The 16,874-nt window shown below is 40.0% G+C and overlaps 1 protein-coding gene across 1 annotated transcript; it reads left to right on the forward strand.

The window, feature by feature from the left end:
- The first annotated feature begins 842 nt into the window (after positions 1 to 842).
- Positions 843 to 4,799, forward strand: ppib (peptidylprolyl isomerase B (cyclophilin B)). Its single transcript, XM_026365517.2, has 5 exons — positions 843 to 1,098; positions 2,067 to 2,180; positions 2,556 to 2,649; positions 3,202 to 3,386; positions 4,373 to 4,799. The coding sequence occupies exons 1-5, from the start codon at positions 964 to 966 to the stop codon at positions 4,493 to 4,495; spliced, it is 651 nt and encodes a 216-aa protein (XP_026221302.1). The 5' UTR covers positions 843 to 963; the 3' UTR covers positions 4,496 to 4,799.
- The last annotated feature ends 12,075 nt before the right edge of the window (positions 4,800 to 16,874 follow it).

A 16,874-nucleotide genomic window follows, 5' to 3' on the forward strand; every position in this document is an offset into this window, starting at 1 on the left:
CGCGCCACTTATTGGGACTCATTTTAAAAATATATAATTTATAATGGAGTTAGCATCAATAAACGGTAAACGGTTTGGACACCCTTAATAGGAGGATTACTACTGAGTTCAGACAAAACCTTTGCATACCATTACACACTTGCTTAGATCAAAATATAAAAAAATATCATTTTATACATAGGTCAGAAATCAGGAGTTGTACAGTTTGATGGTCACAGGTAGAAAGGATCTCCTGTGGTTCTCTGTGGAGCACTTCATGTTCAGCCTTTGGCTGCCATCACACTGTGTAGTGGCTGGGAGAGAGTGTCCAGGATTGAGAGTAGTTTGGACAGCATCCTCCTCTCATCTACACCACGTAGAGGATCCAGCTCCAGCCCTCCTGATCAGTTTGTTCAGCCTGTTAGTGTTTGCCACCTTCATGTTGCAGACCACAGCATAGAAGATGACACTGGCCACCACAGTATAATAGAACATCCGCAGCTGCAGACGTTGACGGACCTGAGCGTCCTCAGAAACAACATCCAGCTCTGAGCCTTTCTATACTATGAAAATCTGTTCTGCCGACAAACGTCATTTTTAAAGCATCTGTCTTTTAGCCTCCTCACTAGTCAGAACTTACAATTGCCTGTAAATTCACTGTAAGTGTAATAATTACTATTAAACTTTATTTGACTTGATTCAACAATGATTAAATTTAAACATGTTCTGGGGCTTTGACCGAGCGCTGTTACGCGTCTGCATCTGATTGGCCGACACGCACAGCTACGTAACCAATCAGCGCTCCGTGCGTCTCTGTTGACGTCCGTTCCCAGTGGAGCGGAGGACGCGGCGAAGCCTGGACCGTCGAGCGGCCGCCGTCGCAGTCTCCACCCCCGGACTCCACACTCCTTCCCCCTCCCGGCTCATATAAAGGTAGCACAACTAACAGGCCGTCCTCTCGGGCTGCTGACTTTCTTCTTGTTGATGGTTAGACTGTGCGAGAGAAGGATGAAGTTCCTTGTAGCTGTAACGGTCGTTGTGGGGTCGCTCATTTTCCTCGCTTTCCCAAATGGCTCCTCCGCCGACGAGAAGAAGAAGGGCCCCAAAGTGACTGCGAAGGTAGGCTTTAGCTCGCTAGCTAGCTCCACTGTGGATCATGCCAGAAAATCAAAGCTCTTCCTCGTAGCTAGCGCTTAATGCTAGCAGCTTGTTAAGCCACGTCACAAGTTAGCCTCTAGCCTCCATCCTAGGCGAATAAAGCCAGAATATGTGGTCCTGACAGCTGCTTTGTTAGGCTAACATTAGCTAGCTGACGGTGCTAACAACATTAACATCCGTGTTGGATGACTAGCTACGTGAAACCAGTTCAGCCACTGCTGCCAGACAACCATACAAACCGCTTTTACTCCTCGCTAATCCTGGTCCCAGCTAGCTGTAATTTAGCAGCTTCGTTCGCTCTCGTTATTTCTACGAAATGCTCCACATTGTCTTAAGATGGAGTTTTAATTGACTTCATTTGAATAGCAAATCCTTCTTTAACTAGCTGATCTGTCTGCAGCTTGGAGAGGAGAGGCTCAGCGGATGTTATGTCTGTGTTTGTCCACGTCTACAGTTGCAAGGAAGCTTTGAACTGGGCCTGTAAAAATTATACGGAGATGTTTTTACACAGAAGAAATAAGAAAAGTGCATTAACACTGTAAAGGATAAAATGCAAACCTCTTTTTCATTGACTAATTTAATAATATTCTTCTCACTATTAAACATCTGCCATTTAACTGCAGAAACCCGGTTGTCAGTGGTTTACATAGGTTCTTTGTTTAAAATTCTGGCAGCAAGCCAGTTTTGCATTAAAGCGAGATGGACTATAAAGGCCTGCCCATTTAAATTGTGTCTTGCGCCACAAATCTGCTTTTTATTTTCTGATTAATCTAAAACAGACTATTTCTTATTCAGCTTATTATTTTCCAATAGGAAAAGGTAACTTAAAACTAGCAAACAAGATGCACTTGATGTTCATCAGTCTCTGGCTGAATGTGTAGAAAAAGCTGTTGCTGAACTGTAAAATAACTTCTTAACCTCTTCTATAGGTTTTCTTCGACATTAGAATTGGAGACGAAGATGTTGGACGAGTTGTCATTGGGGTGTTTGGGAAAACTGTTCCCAAAACGGTTGACAACTTTGTTGCACTGGCGACAGGAGAGGTGAGACATCCAGAGCATATTTGTGTGTTTGTCCTACAGTTTATGCATCATGCAACAGCCACAAAAAATGTCTGCGATGATGTGGTTTATGTTGTACTCGGCAGACAAAAGACAAAAAACAAAAAACGTTGTCCAAATTTACTGAGAAAAATGGATATGTGCAAAATCTGTTTGTTTTCACACAGTAACTAAAAAATAGCTGATTAGAAAATTGTTACTCTTCTCTTTACTTCAACCAAAACAAATTTGTGTTTCAAACATTGAATAACTAATTTGACTCGTTTATGTGGCCTAAAATGTCAGATACTTGAAACTGATATTCTTGTCAGACCTTTCAACTGTCGTTAATATTTTGGTTTTGTTTTAAACAAACAGAAAGGATTTGGTTACAAGGGCAGCAAATTCCACAGAGTCATCAAGGAGTTCATGATCCAGGGAGGAGACTTCACCAGAGGAGACGGCACTGGAGGTAAGACAGACACCGACACTTTGGTTTTGACTTGACGTTGTTTTTCCCTGTAAGATCAAATCTGCACATTTACTGCTTTAATTGTTTCAACACGGACTTTTGGGTTTACTAAAGCATTTAAGCTGTCAAAATGTAAAATGGTTAAAGTTTACTTAGTACATTTTATTTTTAATTAAGCTTAATCTACTTTATTTCTATTCAGTTCAGAAGATTTGCTACAGTCTCCTGAGTGTTTAGGCTTAAATGACCTGAGTATTATTTTAGTTTTATGTTTATGGTCCATAGACAATTTTATGTTTTCAAGACTTAAAGATGCTTAAATTGTGCGTTGGCAGCTGTTTTCAAGTGTCACTTTGTCATTCTGTGATGATAATTTTACAGTCCTGTTCACTGTTCACATGTGCCAAAAAGTCATCAGATAAAGTTAGGGTACACATTTGGCAGCAACAACAAAGTAATGTGCAAAGGTTGGTCAGAGCAGCAGTGCAACAAGGTAAACATGAACTAATTGTCTAATGCCGATGTAAATTGTGCAAATTAATTCTTTTACAGGCAAGAGCATCTATGGAGACCGTTTCCCTGATGAGAACTTCAAGCTGAAGCACTACGGCGCTGGCTGGCTCAGCATGGCTAACGCTGGCAAAGACACCAATGGCTCCCAGTTCTTCATCACCACAGTTCAGACTCCATGGCTGGACGGCAAACACGTGGTCTTTGGAAAAGTTCTGGAGGGAATGGTGAGTGTCAGGGCCAAGTTTATTTACACACTTGTGTCCGTCTCTATGGTACAACTGACATAGCTGCATGATGGTGACTGAACAAACAGATCTCTCCAGCATGGATTTAGCTGCTGTCAAAAAGGTGATCTGGTATGTTTGACTCGACTCAAACCTGCTACAAAATCCGATGCCAAATACTAAAATAGCAGAGTTGAGTTTCCTTCCTCAGCCCTCCTCAGGTGCACTATGAATAGAGCTCAAAGGAAGTACAGAATCATTCTTTATAAAGAAGACTGAGCAACGTTTTATGGCTCTGTTAATTTTATACATGCAACTGCACACAATGACAGCCTGCTTGGTCTCAGACGTCAGTAACAGATTGTACAAAATGACTCACAGTTCCATCAGAATGAAAAGAAATTGTCATCTAGTTTGCAAATGGCCATCTGTGCTAGTGATAACGTTCTTTCTCAACAGCTTCAACATTTTTGCTGTTATGACATTTTTATACACATAAGAACAACCTGCAATTGCAGTAAATGGTGTAAAGTGACTCATTTTGCATCATGCATACACATAGCATCAGAAAAATGTAGCAGCATGCGGAAAAATAGGCCAACCAAACACATTAATTACTGCAACTGAGTACTGTGTAGGGATGCTTCAGCATCAATTTGTACTACTTTACTTCCTCCACATTTGGCAGGTTTAGTTGGTACTTTGCAGATAAAGATTTTACTTAGTTTCTAACTTAATAAATATAATGTACTGTTCCCACAAAATTAGATTTTACCTGCTGTGGTGGTGGGTGACAACTTGGTGTACATTACAGAACACAGTGAATTTATAAAGAATAAATAAAATAAAAAAGTTAATCCAATCCAATAGTCATGCCAGAGAGCCCAGTGTAAACAGTGGAAATATATCTTCTTTGGACAAATTTAAATAAAAAAAAATATATATATATTTTGCTGAACCATTTTAATATTTTTATTCTTTTCCAGGATGTGGTGAAGAAGATCGAGAACACAAAGACAGATGGTCGTGATAAGCCTCTGAAAGACGTCACCATCCACGACTGTGGCAAAATCGAGGTGGAGAAACCATTCGCTGTGGCCAAGGAGTAGAGTTCTGCTGGGGGAGAACAAGGATAACAGGACTGGGGGGGGATGTTGGGGGGGGAAACCGTGCAGGCCACCTTGTTTTATCACTAACAGCCATGAGGTCCTGGAGAAGAGGTCCTTGGGTCATTCAGTTCAGTGGCCGCCGTCTTAAGCACCAGATGAGTGTTAAAACCTCGAGCAATCACACTGACACTTTGGGTCCATTTTACCAACGAGCATTCCAAGGTGCACTTAACTGTTCATTGCTGTTTGTTTTTGTAAAAAAGAAAAAATGAAATCTGAAATAAAGGTTTCAAATTTTGTTAAACTGGTGTGTGGTTGAATTTTATTACTCTTGGTTACAACTAGCAGCACAGAAATCAAAATTAAAGCATGAAAATCAGCACCTTCATAAATGTTTTTCAGGGCTTAGCATAATCACAAAATTACATTTATAACTTGTAATTCTAGTATATTACAGTAACTTTATTAGGCATATATAAAAACAGTCCAATCCAGTTGTCAGTACTTCAAATATTTGAGTTACAACAGTTGTAATACATACAATACAAAATACACAATATTTTAAATTATGCTTATTTTCCCTGCAGAGATTACAAAGTGCTTCAGATAAATAGAAATAGAAAAACAAATGCAGTCTTTGACATCATTCATTGAATGGTTTTGATACTAAAGACATTTTTAAAAACTCCTATTAGTCTGCCTTCTGTCATAATTGTTTTTAATTATGACATAGGGGTCTTATTACATGACGAAGTAAGTCAGAATCTTATAAGATCTCAACAAAGGATATATTGTGAATACAGTGTGTTTTGTATATTTGTAATCTATCATGCAACTAACTATAACTATAAGCTATATATGTTATTATTGTGGAAAATTCAATTTGAGACACAAACTAGTGGTTAGATGAGACCTTGTGAACAAAAAATTCGTAGAAATTAGTGACATTCTGCAGAGACTACAACAAGTGTCCTAAAATAGATTGATAGAAAGGCTTCTGTATGAAAAAAAAGTAATTTAGCTTTATGTGTAGGATCAGTAGTTAATCATCCTTTATGTTAATAATTAAAATGGGTTGAAAATTAGGAAAACATTCAGCTTATGAACCTTATTTTGCATCTGAACTGCAGAGGGCTCCCTCACACCAGATACTGGCTCCTCTGCAGATCAGAGGCAGCTCATGCTTGTGGTTTCACATGTGATTTTAGTGCAATAAAATGAGGAATTGTACATTTCCGTGGTTCTCTGTCTATTCTGGATTGTTGAGGACATAAACTGAGTCCTCTGGTTTTCCGTTTGTTTGTTCCACTTCTATCACACGTTATTGCCGGGGAAAGAAAGTGGTTTACAGAAGAACCGTGACACTTTGTTTTTGTCCTGTTCAATGCGACGTCCACACCGGGGCAGCGTGGATGGTTATGTGTTATTTACAGAAAAATGGAAATGAAAACTATAAATACATTCAAATAAATGTTAAAATACTTTGCAGATGTGCTGAGATCAGGAATACTGTCATGTTTGCACAGCATATTCTGCTTGACTGGATGTTGTTTCAGAGTCATTATTAGCAGTAGATTATGTAGAGTAGTAGAGTATGTTTTGCATTCATGCAGCTAAACCTTGGAGATAAGGTTGGACGGTTGGTTGGTTTTTCACACTGCATCTGGAATTTAATCCTGAAAACAATAATGGGCTTTTATAATTGTTTTAGCTTTCCTTCCTCTATACCATCCATGATTGTCCAAACAGTACCCCTGATAATAGCTCATATAATTGTAATATAATGAAATTTATTCCACAGTAGCCATTTTTAGAAGCAGTGTCTGAAAACAGAGGCCATGGGAACGATTCTGGGTGAAGGAGCGGTATTCCTAAACACAGCTGACCTCATCAGAAAAACAGCTTCTGTGCACTCATCACCATTATTGCATACATGGTGTGTTGCAGTGACTCTATGGCAATGCACTAAAAGTTCAAATTTGTTGAACTTTGACCTGAGCTGTGTGGACCTCTGTGGGCACAGCCAGTCAGCATTGGTGCTGAAAGAAACTGTAAAACTGTAGAAACTGTTCTGCCAAGCCACACATGCCCAGCTGCAGCTGCCCAGATTATATGTACCCCTCTCTGCCAGGTTGTCTTCACTCTCCAGCTCCTCTTCTTGCTAATTTCACTGACCATGCTGTTAGACGTCTTGCATTTCTTGAGCTGGTGACTTGCATTTTGTTCTAATGGTTTGTTTTCTTCTCTGCCACACTTTGCCCTGCGGCCACACCCTGCTCTGTCCCGGCTAATACAGGGCTAACACACACACGTCTCTCATTTCTTTGTGTTCCTCTGGAGAATCATCCCACTTTGGAGTTATTGTTCATCGACAGTCACTTTGCCTGTTTTTGATGAGTGTTTACTGGCAGACACTGACAGATTTATTGATCAAATTAAATAAATGTCCAAACATAATCTCACTGCTCACCGGTTGTACTCGTCTTTGGGAAATTATCTGAACAAAGTCTCAGGAGTCCAAGGAAAATCTGAGAACTTGTGGCCAACGTTAGTCCACCATCTTGTCTGCAATATATGATTCTCTGTCTGCAGGCGGAAGAACCCGCTAACTCAGAATATGTCAACGTCGTGTTTTCAAGTTCATAATGTGCTCATTGTTGTTGTTTGTGGCCTTTGGGGGAAGATTATCCAGTATAATTATGGGCCTTGTAATTCAGTCTATGAAAATAACGTGGATATGTATCTTCAGAAGACAGAAATGTGTGAAACTATTCAATCTACAGCACAGCTCTTGTCTGGACTGTACTGTAGATTCATGTTTAGTCAACAGATACAGTTTGCATGTGCCCCTTTCTACTTAAAAAATGCACTTCCCGTTTGTAAAAATACAGATTTGGCAGCTTGGGTTTCAGTTCACACTTGATCAGACATGCTCCATAACCCTCAGACACAGAAAAAACAAACACAGATTCCCTAAATGTGACTTTTGACCGACTGTGTAATGTTTGCATGTTTTCCTGTACAATTATTACTGTAGGTACACACCCTAAGTGAAAAGACTTCTACTAGTGGAGAAGTTCATCTTTATTTTAAGATGTGGTTTAGTATGAAATTGCATAATTACAGAGGAGTGTGGAGACTATGACTGGAGTCATTTGGAAACATTATCTTAATATAAAATGTAATTATATCATGTATTTTTGCTCAGATGGGCTGTGGTTAACATTTGTAAGGAATTTGAAGTCATAAAAGGAAACACTGAGGCACAATGTTTGCTTTAACAGCTATAAACGGAAGAGAAAGATCCTATCAGATAGCTAAACTGAAAAAAACAACACATTTTGACGAGAAAGCAGGTGTCCCGCAGGCCATGTTTTGCCCAGATTCACTCAGGCATCGAATGACTCACCAGAAGAAAAATATGGAAGGAATTCCCTGGAGTCGGCACAACCGTGGTTGTGGTTAAACCCTCTCTTGTTCGGTTTGGCCTTATTTGTGGCAACTGGGAATTGTTCAGTGAAACAGTGTTATTCTTAACTTACTGGCTTTGCTGGAAAAGCCGTGACAGGCCGGACATATCTGGAATAGCTTCCTGCAAGAGCCTTTGTCGAGGAGATTAAAAGAACACTGGAGAGAATCACAACACGAAGCGTGGAGTTATTCTGTCACACTGGACACCAAATATCCACATCCTGTCATCATTTCAGGGTCCAGTGGGCCATATTTTATACATTTGTCTCTTGTGTCCTTCAAAATGAATGAAGCAGATACAGGATGGGTGAATCTGCTATGATTACATTACTCAATATTCCTTCTTATGTTAATAGAATATCTGTTAGGCATTTACGCCTGATGTAAAAGTGAAAGATTTCTGGCTCCTCCATCTTTTGTGAAGCTTCTACCTGTTAAATTAAAGCTGCACTAATCAGTAGTAGAGTTTTCCTATAGGTAGCCTTAAAACTGATTAAATGCCCTTTTTGTGTTGCTTATTTAAGACGTAGGCGCATTTATGAAACAAAATAATAAATAATAAAATTATTATTTTAATTATAGTATAGTACAAAAATATCTCTGAGACCATTCCCCCTTTTCTAATGTTCATTCATTTATTTCTGCCTGTTTTGTTTTGCCAGCCATGCTTTTACCTCAGCTTTTACCCGATCACCTGATTCCCAACACCCATCTGTTCACCGGTTTCCTACTGCCAATGGCCTCATCAGCTTCCCAGTTCTAGTACCAGCACAGTTTCACTCCCTCTTTTCCAGATTCTCTATCATGTCATCATTTTTCAGTGGCTAGTTAACTGCCCATTGCTGATTCTTGGATTTATTTCCATTTGCCAACTGTTTCTACCCGTTACCCGTTTCCAACTCCTACCAGCTCTACTCTACTTCAAGCTTTCCCCAACATGTTCATTTAAAACCTCTGAGTCTAGGAGCTTTGCTTTTGATTCCTTCTTGTTTCTGAACTGGGATGTCCATTGCTTTTACTGTACTTGTCCTTGGTCACCAGAGACCAGGATTTGCATCTGAAGACCCCTCTGTGGTTTGGTTTAGGCAACAGAAGCACTTTGGTTAACGTGGACAGAAATGAATCATCACCCTTCATCACAGCAATACAGCAAGTTCACCTAAAAATACCAAAACAAGCATAAAACTTCAACAATATGCTTTTAATTGACTCAGAAATTAGCTCAGAAATTTACACCTCAAAAAACTTATAGCGACTATTTCCAGCATTTTCCAACAACAAATGTGGACCAACACTAAGCAGGTCTGAGAAACTTGTTTAGAACAACACAAAGACGACTTTGTGAGATATTAAGACCGCTTTGTATTTATATTTTTAGAAGCCAGAAATAACGCCATACAGCCAGACTTCCCCACCCCCCCACTTTATGTCTTTGTGCAGGGATGGACATCAACTCAGATACAAACAACTTCATAAATATTGCACGTCTGCAGCTGAAAGGCCTGAAAAAAACCCAGATCAAGTTCAAAATAACAACAGCTGAAGCACGTCCACAAAGATAAGGGAACACAAACGCGCAGTGTACAAGTGAAAGGGAAACAGTATAAATATACAACACCAGCAGCAGCGTGGGAAAGGTCGTCGTGGGAACAGGGCCTTGTATTTTTGTCAATGAGACTCAGAGAGACCGGCTCTGACTCCAGTACAACAGACTTCTGGGTTCCACCCAGAGCTATAGCTGAGCAGCAGTGTCACGTCCATTTCTTCATTGTTCTCCAGCTTCCTCTCGGGTTTCTGTTCCCCTCCTTTGCAGCTCACTGAGTTTGCCATATCGCTCTGTGGAAGCAGATTTCTTCAGGACGTGGCCAAGGCTGTGGTGACAGGCCGGTTCCCACGATCTCCTGCCCTTCCTCCAGTGTTACTGCTTGCTCACTGCTCCGTACAGGAAAATGGTGCAACAAGGCCACTGAGAGTCTGTGCTAATTTAGGCCGGCTCTGCTGGGTTTCCATTGTCTTACATGGGAACTACGTGAATGACTGTGTGCCTTCTCTGAAGCTCATCACCAGTAAATATAGTTATGATTGTGTGCGTATGATTTTAACTTATGAGTTTTAAATGTCCTTAAAAGGATGGAAAGAATTTTAAATTAGTGAGGACATTTTCCAGTGAAGTTAGCTCAGGGGTAGGTGTAATAGAACAACAACAACACCTCTTACATTTTATATATTAAAACAATCGAGCTCAACATGACACAGAACAAAGACGAAAAAATTCTATTAATGTCAGATAAACAAACACACAGCCAAACGTGTTTAACGTGTTGCAGCATGCAAAGGTGGTCAAAACCTGTTTACCCTCTCTGTCGAGCTACAACACACACGAAGGACCATTCTGAGCTACAAAGGCTGGAACCTTCCTGTCCCAACTATAATGATACCAACAAACAGAATGTGCTGTTAAAGTTGGAACAGCTGTATCACTTTTACCTTGTTATTATTATCATATCATTTTCATTTAATTATCATACAACCATTGCTTCTTCCTGTGACTTTGGTTTAAGGTCAAATACCTGCAGAACTAATGGCATTCATCAGACTCAGCTGTACTTGTTAGCAACAACATGTTAAGATGGTGTGGTGAAACTGAAAATCCAGAAAGTAGTAGCTTGCTTGCATTTGATCAACAGCAGCTTATTGTAGCTTATATTGTTGAGTTACCAAAACTCTAATTAAAACTTAAATTATACATAATTTGTCTCCGTTTTTCCATCTTATAACAAAATGTCTTGAGACCTAAAATCCATCTTTATCTCACCTCCCTCCTCTCAGCCTCAGGATTAAAATGTAAGTGTAGTTAATAAGTAAAATCACAGGGGATAATAGCTTTCTACTTTGCCGTGTGCAGACAGGGTGGCCTTCGTGCTCTATACACTACGTGCAGTGCAATAAGCTAATTAAAGCCACTTCCTTGCAGCCTGGATGCATATTTTTGGGGACATCATAAAACGATAAAGCTGTGGCATGGGAACACTGTTAAGTGCTCTGCCAGTGACAATAAAAGTGCTGCTGCATTCCTGCTCATCTTATGTAGTTGGGTAATAGTATTTGCACTGGGTTCTGTTGACTCTCTAATTTACAGTTAGAGTTTTGTAAGAGTGTGAAATATTTGTCTTACTGTAGTTTGTAGTGTTTGCAATAGAGAATGTGTGTCTGGAAGTAAGTGCCTGTATTTTATTGAAATTTTCATGAGCCCATGTACAAAAAGGAACGATGACTTATGATATTTACACAAAAAGTCTTGTGTGCCTCGCCACAGTCCACTGTTGTGTATGTATATACAGCATGGGGGGTGGAAGTGGGACAGCAGGTCTTATGTAACAAAGCACAGAGCTGAGAGGCAGGATGGGCTTCTTTTAGAAAGAGCAGGTCTGTTGGCAATTGAGGCATCAGCATGTACAGTCAGATATGGAGCCATCTGAGAGATTACCCACTTACACAGCTCCTGGCTCGATTACCCTGGGACGGCTGTCATCCTGCAGTCCTACCACTGCTACTGGTCTGCGTTAGTATGAAAGAACTGCAGCAATTAAATATATACATTTTATACTGCCAATGTACAAATTGAGCATGTTATTGAAACTGTCCATTAACATTAAAAACAACTGTTGTGTGCTAGCTGCTTATTATGACCCAAATTAGTTTTCTTGTTAGGTGACCTTATAGTAACTAAAGAGGAAGTTAAGTGATGTAGTATTCAGAGTGACTAAATTTGTGTTTGGAGGAGATTGTATGAGTCAACAACACACAGGAGACTAATGTTCATTTCCATCTAATTGTTATTATTGTAACCACAGTGAAGAACATCCTCTGATTGTGATGAAGTGTTTATTTAACTCAAACTGTGATTTGTTCATAAAGATCATAAACTTAACCACTTGGTTTTGAGCCCAAGCTAAACAAACCCTTATCAATCCACAAACTTGACTAAATGTTAAATGTTTCTAAATAATTTTTAGAAATATAAATATGGAGAACAAGAGGTTTTTTAAACTTATTTGTACATGGTACAATCACGTTAGAATACATTCACACCTCTCCAGTTATTTCACATTTTACTGGTTTGTAAATTGAATTTTAAATGCAATAAATCATAAATAAATAAATAAAATCTTCATTTTCCCCATTCATTTAGAATTTAATTAGTTTATATGTTTTTGCAAATTGTATAAAAATAAAACTTAAATATCTAATTAACAAAAACATTCACTCTCTTTTTTTTGGACCTGCAGACTCTACTCAGTTGCATTTTGCTTTCATTTGTCCACCTGTGGCAATTTTAACTGATTGAACATAGTCTAAAAAGGGACACACATGAGTATATAAGGACCCAAAATCCACAGTTAATGTCAACAAATGTCAAAACAGCTATGCTCTGTATTTTACCAGGTGTTTCTTAGACCTGGATTAATTTTGTCTTAGAGAAAACATAGTCGTCTTCTCTCAGATGTCCTCTCAGATCACACTTGACGGTCAGACAGATTATTGCTGCTTTCATTAACTGATGCAGTGAGACTGAGTTGACATGTGTCTGAAGATCGAGTCACCTGCAGGGCACGTCGACAGCTCTACCTGGAACACTGAGACACTCCTACAGCGCTGTATTAGAACAGACAATCAGCTTATGAAGTTGCTGAGTATGAATAGAGAGAGAGGACAACGAGGCTCTCAGTGAAGGCATCACATGGTCAGAAAGAGTATTGTCATGTGCAGGAAATATCCTGAGACCAACAAGGTGGCACGTGTGGGAACAATGGGAGCATCCTGTGAAAGAGTGACCTTCAGCTACAGTCTGAATAAACGCAGAACAAATATTTTGCACCTGAAATGCTCTTGAAAAAAGTGCAGCGGAGCTCCATCCAGCTCTATCCATCAATAACTTAAGCTAAATGTAAGTGCACAGAGCAGCCATACTTAAGGTCAAAATGTGGCTCTTCATTGTGTGAAATGTCCCATAACTACTGTATGTAACTACAGTATGTGCATAGTGTAAATATTGTAATATAAATGTGAAGTATGTGCATGTTATTTTTCCAGTAACAAAGAAATAAAGGATCAAATGCACCGGGATCATTTAAGTCACATCTTCTCCAAAACATCATGTAGTGTGATGATCTACTTTTTTATGAGGTTGGTTGCTAATGGAGAGGACAGTCGCAGTATCTACACAGATCTAGCCGCACCCTGTGGATCAGCCCCTGAGACAACACAATAAGCTGCTCTGTAAAATAACATCCGCCGTGCTACTCACAAAAGTACATGTAAACATTCTCAAATCATCTGAAGAACACAAGCGGACAATTTCTCCTTCCTGACGCCTGCACGCCCGAGTCCAACGTTGACGTTGATCACCACACCGACAATCACCATCATTATCAGCAGCAGCTTCACTTCCACTAGAGATTTGGCAAAGAGCAGTTGGCTGTCGCTGTCGCTGTTGTCTGGAGATCACAACAATCACATGTGAGTTAGGACCACAGTGGACATGAAGACAAGAAGTGTGAACAATAGCAAACTCTGGACATGAACTTCAGTATGTCTTTGTGTTTGTTGTGATTACCCGCATGAGTAAATCAACATTTCCTCCCACAGTGGGAGAGACGCTGCCAAAGAGGAACAATGGAAACTTTAATTAGAACAAGAGCAGATACATTAGACCATTTACTGTAGCTACAAACATGAAACCTGAAGATAGACTGTTCAGAAGATCTCATGTTTTCTCCTCTATGTAATATGTTTCAGTGTGGCGTGTGCATCTTACAATTCTTTAGCATCGTTAATGCATTTATGTTGGCATTGTTTTAAAATGTAAAATGTTCTTTGTGTCACTTAAAGCAGAAATTAAAAGAAAGAGGGAGACCAAGAGAGAGAGAAAACCAAACTCCTCCCTGGCAGGTGGCTGCATAAATGCCTGTTTGAGACACATACCTTCCTCAGTAATGGAGGCTTTAGCCCTAATAACACCTCTGTTCAGGTCTGTTTTCATGATCACACTTCAACATATGGTACATCAACAAGTGGAAACTTCTTCAGCTATAGTTTTCAACACTCCTTCCCCACAGAGCGCCTGCTCAATAATTCATCCTCGAAGCAGAGATAGAGTGTCCCATTCTGTTCACGTGATCTGTCTTTTGTCTTCGGTGTCAGGAGTGAAATCAGCCGGGGCAACAGGTCAGAAGCATTGGTCTTAAATAACATAGAGGTGACAAGTTGAAACGTGAGAGACGTTTTGTTTTTCAGCCAGTGTCTCATGTGTGACCCCGTGGCATCGCAGGAGGTCATGAAGAACAGCCGAGGGACAGTTTGTCCGGGAAACTACGAAGCTCAGTGTTAACCTGAGATTCAGCACAGGCTCAGATGCACCTGCACCTGCTGCAAACAATAAAAAGGACTCCTTATGTTCTGATAAGCTTTACGATGAAATGCGTCTTTTAACTACGCTTTTTCCAACTCCCTGACTCCCGGAACACTTGTGTTCTTGGGTCTGTGCCTGGTCGCCCCATTCAATAATCCATGCATGATGCTTCCATTTAGCCCTAATATGTGATTAATCCTATAACCAGTCTAATCTTGCTTTATGTCTTACTGTTCTGCATATTTCTTGTCACTTTTTGATTGTTCATTTGTTTTTATTGAGTGTGTTTTGTTCATAAATGAATATTTAATTATGAGAAACCTGTTGTTCTTTGAGCAAATTCTCACTAAAGTCACACTGTTCCTAAGCTTGTCATGTGAAAACAGCAGCGATCCATCAGTGTGTGTGACTGAAAACAACACAAATAGGGCAAAACAACATCTCAGCACATTTCTTTGCATTACAAATAATGAGGCCAAGAATTTGACCTCGGCCTCAGTATTTGTTTGCAAAATGTCTGATAGACTGAAGCAGAAATGGGCCACTGGTCTGCTCATGCAAGTGTAAACTTGCCGAACAGCTCATTTAATACTGTCAAATTATTAATTTATCATCACACAATGAGGTTCTGTGCTGAACAACAGCGCAGAGTGGTGTTAAAAAACTAATTGGGTATTAGCATGTTATGTGAAATGAGTATTTTCATTTGAGTTGTATTTTAAACGATAGGTCAGGTGCTCATGTGTCCACTCAAACAGGTTTTGCTTAATGTGTAATGGGCCTTCCCATCACCATTTATCGTGCACCTGTTTCTCACCTCGTTTTTCTCCAGCTCTCAGCCACCACACCTGCTTCCCATTCGCTGATAAACTCTCCCGTATACCAGCCCGTCACTTTCCCTCACGTTTGTGTCAGACTGTCTAATGAGTTTCTGTAGCTGTAGTGTTCCAGCTACTCCCGCCTGGTTCTAGTCTCTGTGTTCTGACCTGTTTTCTGGACTGTTTACCCGTGTCCTGATCTGTTCCTTTTGCTCTGCTCTGTTCACTAGCTGGTTTTTAAACCTTACTCAAAACAATATGTGACACTTTCAATGTGAGTGATGGTGCAACAAGCTCACTGATGGTACACCAACGGCCTTGATTTTCACCTTGACATGTAGATTTTAGCTTTTCTTTTCTCAAGTCTTAGCAATGATTTTACATTTTTTTAAATACTGTATATCTGTTGTGCAAAATTAGTGGTAAATATCAGATAAGGTAGACCTTGCTTTCACAATACCTGTCTTCAGATTAACTTAATAAATAGCAAGCTGATTACAATCATGCCCAGTGCAACCAGTGGCTTGTAGAGATGAAATGCCTTGCTCAAGGACAACTTATTGGCAGTTGAGGAGTTTTTACCTTCCCCTGTCTCTCTGGTGTTTCACATTTGGTCTGAGGAATTTAAGACGATCACACTAAAGCCCCAAAATGTTCTGTTATTTATGTTCTGTTATAAATTCCCCACATCTCTTCACTGAGTGTCATATCCTCTGCCTAATCCAATCTACACACCCCCTCAAGTCTAGGTTGTTCCTCTGTTAGCTGTGCATCCTTGCATGTTTGTTCCAGGCACCGCCTCCTGCTGTGACGTGTATTGAAGCAGTGATTCTCAGGAATGGAAAGTTCACTACTTAAGTTAATCTTAGTAAGATTCTTTTTATATCTATGAGAATGGGACAAAACTGAGATACTTGTGCTTTACTTGAATGTTTTCATTTTGTGCTGTGTTAGCTTTATATTCAATTATCTTTGAATAGAATAACTTTTTATTCCACAACGCTACTGTGGAGATTTGGATTTTACATAAAAAAACATGTTAATGGCAGCTACAAGGACAGACAAATGAAACTTTGGTCCTGTTAAACTTGTGATACAGACTCCCTCAGCAGCACTTACTGTTACATCATGATAGTGCTATTCCATGGTGGCCCTGACCCTCCATGTCCCCTGCCTACTCGGACAAGCTGGAAGGCCAACATTACTGCTGTGATGTGCCAGGATCAAGTAGCTGGGATGCTATCTTGTTACTAATCTGCTAATCTGTTTGGCACAGGGGTTATTTTCCATTCCTCCTTACATAACTGGGCCTATGTTCAGATACATACTGAGAGGCCAAAGCTCACAGCTGGAGACTTTCAGAGGAAGAGCATGACTTTGTGATAACTTCCGGGAGCCAAACTTAGCTTCAATTTCCCCAAGGGGATCAATAAAGTATTCATTACTATTACTATTAAATATCTCTTCATGTCAATCCCCAGTATTCTTTTTCTTGTTGGCCAGAAGAAAGACTGTGGAGCTGTTTTTGCTGCCTGTTGTCATTGTTTTTTTGTTGCCTGCTGCTCTTTTCTCTCCTCTTTCCACTCACCCCAACCAGTTGAGGCAGATGGCCGCCCACCATTAGCCTGGATCTGCTGGAGGTTTCTTCCTCTAAAGGGAGTTTTTCCTCTCCACTGTC

This window comes from Anabas testudineus, chromosome 6 (assembly GCF_900324465.2).
Source record: "Anabas testudineus chromosome 6, fAnaTes1.2, whole genome shotgun sequence".
Classification (NCBI taxonomy): domain Eukaryota; kingdom Metazoa; phylum Chordata; class Actinopteri; order Anabantiformes; family Anabantidae; genus Anabas; species Anabas testudineus.

Coding starts and splice junctions, on each gene's coding strand:
- ppib (XM_026365517.2), top strand. CDS start 964: ATGGTTAGACTGTGCGAGAGAAGGATGAAGTTCCTTGTAGCTGTAACG. Junction 1,099..2,066: donor GCCCCAAAGTGACTGCGAAG/GTAGGCTTTAGC, acceptor CCTCTTCTATAG/GTTTTCTTCGACATTAGAAT. Junction 2,650..3,201: donor CAGAGGAGACGGCACTGGAG/GTAAGACAGACA, acceptor ATTCTTTTACAG/GCAAGAGCATCTATGGAGAC.